The following is an 8,007-nucleotide window of genomic DNA, read 5'->3' as shown; positions in this document are numbered from 1 at the left end:
TTTTGGATGTTGCTCCACAGATATTCTTTCTATAAGCTAAATATAAACAAATGAAGACATGATTATTTGGGTACTTTAGTCACATTACTTTGATATTGGCCATAGGTCGTAGATTCCAAATGAAATTTTATTAATACACTGTCATAATGTTTATTCCAAGAAAGGTGTTGATCTTCGATTAAAACTAACATTTTGTATAATTTTCTTGTGTTATGAGATCATTGCCAATTATAACTGATGGTTCAATTTCGTGCTGATTTTTTTGCCAAGAACATTATAAAATTTAATTTTTTTTAATAAAATAACAGATTATGGTTTAAGAATTCTTCAATAACTGCTAGCACATTATAAGCAGAAATCTCTATCTTTTTCAGTGAAATTCTTGTTACTACTATGTTAGTGTTATTTACATATATACACATTTTAATAGTATTAATATTTTTGGTTCTCTCCAGGAAAGCAAAAAACAGTAGAGTTCCTTTCCTATCAAACCTTGTGGAATTCCATATATTATTGATCGCTAGGCTGAGACAACCTTACTTACATAAGTACCGCCTTTGATATTTCTTGTAAACTATGATTCCACAAACTGTGTAAAATACGATGTACACATTTTGGAATGTTTTAACTATTCCTAAATATTTTAGTTTAACACCGATTGGGACACCCTGCCAAAGGTACTTGGTTTAAGTACCTCTCCGACAGACCCCAAATAGGTACGATAAACGGAACGAATAATCTATCTTTCTTATTCATATCAACAATTACTCTTTTACACATAGCTAATTTAACCTTTTTACTTTGCTTACTTTTTTAAATTAATGTTAACCATTGTTACAACCCGCAAACTATGATGCCAATATATACATTCCTTCTAATCAAAATTTTTCAATAAATTGAACTTGTATGAAATTGTATTGAGTTGCCTTATTTAAATATAGTCTATATTCTTGTATTTTCTGCTAATATGTTCATTATGATGTAATATTAATGAAGAAAAACGTTTGATTTGACTTACAGCTGAACAAACAGCACTTAAATTGTTTCTCATTTCTGTGAGTTAACGTGTTTCTAGACTCATCCTTTTAGTGAATGAATAGATGAACTGAGCACACTCAATGGTTTTTATGGTACCACATTTTGAACTCAGTTCTCTCCTAACCGTGAAATTGATGTAAAGTAAAAGCTGCATAGGAAACATTTAAATAATTTAAAGCCTGTGGGTTAACGTTTTTGTACTTATCATTTCTCACCCATGAAATAACGTATGCACATTTTAAATAAACTTAAGAGTAATTTTATAGCTGCACAGAAAACATTAAAATTGTTTATCATCTAGATGAGTTAACAATGTCATCTTATGAATTAATATATGACTTTTGAGATGCTTCCTCTGAGTGCATGAATACATACACAGGGAACACTTAAATAGGTTTTCACTTGTGAGTGAGCATATGTTTTTTTAGATACGTTCTCGTAGTGCCTGAATAGAGACACAAGGTACATTTAAATGGTTTCTCACCTGTGTGAGTTAACATATGGTTTTTTAGGTACATCCTCCGAGTGCATGAATATGTGCACAACGAACACTTAAATGGTCTCTCATCTGCATGAGTCAATATATGTGTTTGTAAATCCCTACTACTACTACTTACATGGTTGCAAAGGATACACTTATATAGTTTCTCACCTGTGTGATTTGTCATATGTGTTTTTAGATGCTCGCTCTCAGTGCAAGAAAATATACACAGGGAACACTTAAATGGTTTCTCATTTGTGTGACTTACCATGTGACTTTCTAGATACTCTCTAGTACTACTTGAAAAATTGCACTGGGAACACATAAATTGTTTCTTGTCTGAGTGAGTTAACATATGACTTTTCAGATGCTTCTTCTGAGTGCATGAATAGATACACACGGAACACTTAAATGGTTTCTCACCTGTGTGAGTTAATTTATGTGTTTGTAAATCCTTTTTCCAAATACTTGCATAGCTGCAGAGAGAACACTTAAATGGTTTCTCACCTGTGTGAGTTAACATATGACTCTTTAGATTGCCGCTTTTGGAACTTGAATATATGCACAGAGAACACTTAAATGGTTTCTCACCTGTGTGAGTTAGCATATGAGCTTTTAGATGCGACCTCCTACTGCTTGAATACATGCACAGTGAACAACTAAATGGTTTTTCACCTGTGTGAGATAGCATATGTGTTTTTAGATGGGCTCTCCTAGTGCTGGAATAAATGCACAGTGAACATTTGAATGGTTTCTCACCTGAGTGAGTTAACATATGATCTTTTAGTTGTGCCTTTGTAGTGCTTGAATATATGCACAGGGAACACTTAAATTGTGTCTCACCTGTGTGAGTTACCATATGGCTTTTTAGATGCATTTTTTGAGTGCATGAATAGATGCACAAGGAACACTTAAATGGTTTCTCACCTGTGTGAGTCAACATATGTCTTTGTAAATCCCCTTTCCTAATACTTGCATAGTTGCACACAGAACACTTATATGGTTTCTTACCTGTGTGCGTTAACATATGCCTTTTTAATTGCTCACTTTTCGTGCTTGTATAACTGCACAAGGAACAATTAAAAGGGTTGTCATCTGGATGAGTGGACATCATTTAATTTGCTAATAGTAATATATACGCATAGCTTTACAAAAACCAAAACACTAGTTTCCCGATATCTGCTCGGGGAACCTTTATAAGGTATTTTAGTTTTTGTCTTTGGATATACTCGCTTGTAATAAAGTTACATAGGAAAAAAGGTTTCTCACTTCACAAAATATTCCTTTTTTTAATTCCATTCATAGCTACTATACAGAAGTGAGGTATTAAGGGGTTTATTCTTAAACAACCACTTGTATTAAATAAAATGCTAAAATGGGAACAACCATTATTTATTACCTATTTGAGTAATATCTCTAAATTTGTCGTACCACTGAAACCATCAAATTTCCCATAAGTATGTGTTATATGTTCTCAATAATCCACTTTTAGTTAATATAGCATTTTACTTCTTTGTAGATAACATTATGATAATTATGTTAGACGTATTGATAAAACACTTGTACACTTCCTCACCTGTGTACATTAATAACATTAAACGTTTTGAATATACAGTTGTAAATTCAACACCGATTTTCAGATTGTTTGTTGGCCATCTTATTATGGTGCATCTATCTGAAAACAAAACATATTACATATGAAAAATAGTAATTTCAATAAAATACTTTTACAGATAAATATAACCTGGTTGGAAGGTATTAACTGTTCAAAAATAGGTTTGTGGCAATGCATTCATTTAATACCATCAGTTATCAAAAGCCAAGTATTATTACTAGTTCAAGCATATATATGGAATTGTTAGTTACTTTGAAAAACTTTTTTGTACTTTTAGAAAAGCTGACCACTTTAGGAAATGAATACATTGCATTTTGTGCAGTGTTTCACAGAAGTATGTTGTGTGTATTGTACCTTGCAGACCTGTGAGTTTTTAAAAACCAAATAAAAAGAACTTTGATACAATTGACTAATGAATAATTACTATTATTATAAAAGTACTTATAAAAGAACTCGGGAGATACAGTGTAGTCACCAACATTCACAAACATTTTTTGGTCAATGAGAAATTTACCATGTGTACTTAGGAGGCAATCAAATCAAATATAGGAGGTTTACTTTTTTATTACTCATACATACAAGGTCCATAAGTAACATAGTGGTAAGTATAATGGCATAAATTATATGTTGGTTCATCTAAACTTAGAAAAGCTAAGAATGGCTAAACATTTTTAAAATATAATCAAAGAAAATCACCCTTAGATTAGATTAGAAATTTATGAAAAGCTCATATGGGCACAAGGTTTAAGCGTAGGAACTATTTGCTTCTATAATTATATTGTAGTGTTAATTTAATTATTTTCTACCTACAATACACAAAAAGATAGAGGAAAGTTGACTTTTACAATAAAAACACTACGGTTAAAGAATGAGTACTGTTCTATGCGAATCATCCCAAAAAGACAAAAAAAGATGCCACTCAAAAACAAAGACTGAGAGAGGACAAAATAGATGTCTTAATCTAGATAAATGTAAAATACTATTTTGTTCTTTGAAAAGAGAAACAATAAGAGATATAAACTCTTCTATACCGGAATGTAGAACATAAACCAAAAAGAGCTTTCAATTGGTAGCTAATGAAGTCGTTGAAGAAGTAGAATATTTTATATTTTAGGGTCAACACTAACATCATTGTCTCAAGTACTTAGCAGGTTACGTAGTTAGATCACCAAATTCTACAATCATCTGCAAGCGATGTGTCAATCTTGAAGGAAACAGGATTTTTTCGGACATTTACCATTGTTCATTAAAACAAGAAATCAGTAATACTACGTTTCGAGATCTGCAATCTGATCTCTTCTTCAGGTAAAGAACTAACCTAATACGTAATTAAAAACTAGGTTAAAATAAACAAATCATACTAAAGCGTTGTGGCACGCATAAGTCAGGAATCATAACCACCATGTTGTTTGTCAACTTCACTAACTCTAAAAAACATGCACTTAATAAAAAAACTATACACAACACTAATCATTAAAACTGAACTACAGAATACAGGTCACAATATGTCTGCATTCGTCTACTAACCACCTACGACTGATTTCTTGTTTCAGTCGAACGGTGGCAAATGGCCGGAAAAATCCTGCTTCCTTCACAATCCTTCCATCGTCAAAAATAGCTTTCAAACAAAGAAGTGTCAATCTTATTACAAATAGGCCTAATCCACTCCAGAAACATAGTTTGAATAATTACTGATCCAACCATCTCAAGGTGTACCTAAAGTCTGCTTGCTTTGAGAATCTACTGTAAAGTATTATGTTGCAACTGGTTCCATAACTTCAAAAACATTTAAGACAAACTAATGCTAAATATACTCAGAAAATATGTAGGCGTCAATTTGTTTTCTGGTGAGCTGATAAAGGCTACTTCCAGAAAGTATTTTACTATAAGGTTGCACCACTATACAAAATGTGTAAATGAAGGTTTGTACAGTAAAAATTTAAGACATCACTTTACAAAAGTGGTCACGTTTTTACGACAGTAAGGTTTCAAGATTCAATACAGCGAAATTATGTAGCCTATGGTATTATGTACCTACTAAACTATTTTTTATATAACAATGAATTTCAACAATTTCACCTTATTTTATTTGATTACGCAGTAATAATTGTATAGGATTTATAAACTGTTTTGTGTGCTAAATCGATATTGTTCGGTACCAGATTTTGTGTATATTTTCAAATGAGTCTTTCATTGAGTGAAAAACCAAAGCTATCAATAAGTGTTACATATTTTAAACAGCAATGTAATTGAAATATGCATACTGATATTTTAGTGTAACTTTGGAGCTATTCAAGCATTTTTTAACGATTTATATTTATAATACATGCGTATGTATTTATCTACTTATATAACCTATAACAAACAGTAGGCAGGAACAAATGGTTCTTTTTGCCATTATTGCCTCTTTTTGGGAGGCTGAAAACAAGGACAAATCGTCATAATATTTAATTTTCACAGTAAGTCAAACAAGGCCTGTTTTTCTAATAATTTTGTTTTTGAAGGACCTCAGGAAGAAAAAATCTTCCATAAATAGTGGCCTCAGATAATACCAAAGTCACGAAAACTTTGTTTTAGATTGTTATAACTGACGTGGCTAATGTAAAACATTACCCGTTTTAAATATCAGAAAACCCTATATATTAAAAAATAGTCTAATTAAAAGGATCTAGTAGTTGAACGGGTTGACAGTAATGTCACGGACCATCAAATGAAAAAGACAGAACATGGTGTAAATGCAACTAAAGTTTGCTAGATGAAACAACCAACATCCTCATTTGACTGAAAAAGTGGTTACAAATAATGCCAATGGATTCAGCAGATGAGCTTTGGGAATAGTGAGTACAAAGGAAGACTCAATATCCTAATGAGCCAATCAATAATGTAATTTGGTCTGTTATACCGAAGTTGAAAGACAATCTTTACAAGTAATCAAATGATCTGAGCTTTAATTTGGGTATTTAAAAGTGCTCACACGATCTGAGCTTGAATTTAGGTACTATCTCGAGGGATATTTTTCTTTATTTGCCAGAAGTGTGAGGTGGCACCGAAGCATTCACTGATGGCCAGGGGCGTTTTTGATCGGTACTTTCCCAACCTCAGATCATAAACCATATTGTCCAGCTTCTCCGACATCAGACAACGTTGGATCAGATCATATTACCACAGTAACAGGTTACTGGAACGTAATACCTCGACATGTTATTTTGTAATAGATTATTGACAAACAGTAATTCTTGTCTGTAGTGGGCATTACTCAAATATCACACAAATGATTTAACTTTGTTCAAATTAATTTGGAACAATGTCGAACTTAATTATATTGTAGACTTTAGAGATAATATTATATTGAAGCTATATTTTTATATGTAAAAGAAATATATGCATTTTAGATTATAGAAAATAACAATGTTATCTATACTAAGTTTGAGAAGCATAGTACTTAAAATAAAATTATTACTTTACAGGGTAAACATGTCTGACTGCATTTAAATAGTTATAATTGAGTTTTATCATTCGAATCTAGATTCAATTGTGTTTGTCACCGTTTATTATACTTCAACCCAATAATGTTGAACCGAACATAATTTTAGGCTTTTAAGATTGTATTACATTGAAGCTATATATTTTTAATTTGTAAAAGAAATATAGGTAGCCTATTTATTAATTAAATATTATATTAAAGAATATAATATTTTACTTACATTTTTAAATCTATATAAAATAAACCTTTCTATAAAATGATAGCTAATTTCTTATGGTATTTCTGCACATACTAATGACGTCATCAGTACATAAAACTACTCATTATGTATATTAGAATGTCATAGCTGGTTAATATTTTCACTAAACCAAATTTAAGTTAGTGTTAAATAAAACCTTTTCAAGAGAATTTTGTTTTTATGTTGTTTTTTTTTTACTTTTCTTGCAACAAAATACTACTTGAATTAATTTTATACAATATTGTTATTTCGTAAAATAAAAGCATGTGACAATAATTATTAATATCTATAGTTCAATGTTTTTATACTTGATAGTTTGGATACTCCTAATTGACATTTAATTCTATCGTCATGGTGGCCACTTAATATATTACTGCCATAATTTTAAATAACTATAACATTATTTGATTCCACATTTTGGTTTTAGTAGGTTTAGACAGCCTAATTATTAATATTGATGACTCAATTGTTGAGGTGGCCACTTATTTTACTGCTGTCCACTTCTTGAGCTTGTAAAAAAAGATTGTTTTTAAAATTAAACTTGGCATTGTTTTTATTTATTTTTTATCTATAAGTAAAAGGTATTATATCCTTTCTTTAACACTAATTCAAGGCGCTTTGAAAAATAGAAGAATTGGGTCATTGGGTGTAATATTTCAAAACGAACAACACATAGGTAACAAATACAAAGATAGGCATTCAAACTTCTTGCAAGATAGATGGTTGTTTCATAGGCTTACCTGGAAGTAAACTTATACTAGAATAACTAACAGAGGCTAACCTCAAAGCTGTATTTTCAAGTAGCATATCATTTCATTGTATGCAACACCTAAAATATTAAAAAATTATGTACAGTATGCTGATGATACTGTTATATTCTGCATCTAAAAATTTAGTACAAAGTCGTAACAAAGTGTCAACGAGCTACTTGGGAGTTTTACAACACCTGGTCTTTTTTCTTTGTTTTTTTTTCTTTAAAGGCTATGGACTTTTTTGGACTCATTTAGCCCCGATGTTCACTGCGTTTTTACAATTACATTTTCTTCTGTGGTTCAAGGTCATTCTTTTGTATTTTTACATCTGAAAACTGTTACATTTGGATATTAGTTACATAAATTTATGTTCATGTTAGAGTATAATGTTAGTAAAAA

The 8,007-nt window shown here is 30.9% G+C and overlaps 1 protein-coding gene across 2 annotated transcripts; it reads right to left on the bottom strand.

The window, feature by feature from the left end:
- Window positions 1-218: 218 nt before the first annotated feature.
- LOC124367448 (zinc finger protein 26-like) lies at window positions 219-7,807 on the bottom strand. 2 transcript variants are annotated; one of them, XM_046824270.1, is made up of 2 exons: window positions 7,597-7,807; window positions 219-3,194 (listed from the first exon to the last, which is right to left on the bottom strand). In XM_046824270.1, the coding sequence occupies exon 2, from the start codon at window positions 2,631-2,633 to the stop codon at window positions 1,437-1,439; it is 1,197 nt and encodes a 398-aa protein (XP_046680226.1). In that variant the 5' UTR covers window positions 2,634-3,194; window positions 7,597-7,807; the 3' UTR covers window positions 219-1,436. The 2 variants fall into 2 exon arrangements, with proteins under 2 accessions (XP_046680226.1, XP_046680227.1); XM_046824271.1 differs by having other exon boundaries at window positions 7,638-7,807.
- Between the last annotated feature and the right edge of the window lie 200 nt (window positions 7,808-8,007).

This window comes from Homalodisca vitripennis, chromosome 8 (genome assembly GCF_021130785.1).
Source record: "Homalodisca vitripennis isolate AUS2020 chromosome 8, UT_GWSS_2.1, whole genome shotgun sequence".
Classification (NCBI taxonomy): domain Eukaryota; kingdom Metazoa; phylum Arthropoda; class Insecta; order Hemiptera; family Cicadellidae; genus Homalodisca; species Homalodisca vitripennis.
Note: the sequence above shows the minus strand (reverse complement) of the source record. Positions and strands in the feature narration are given on the sequence as shown.

What these genes read in the sequence shown, in the direction of transcription:
- LOC124367448 (XM_046824270.1), bottom strand. Translation starts at nt 2,633, where the DNA reads ATGATGTCCACTCATCCAGATGACAACCCTTTTAATTGTTCCTTGTGC.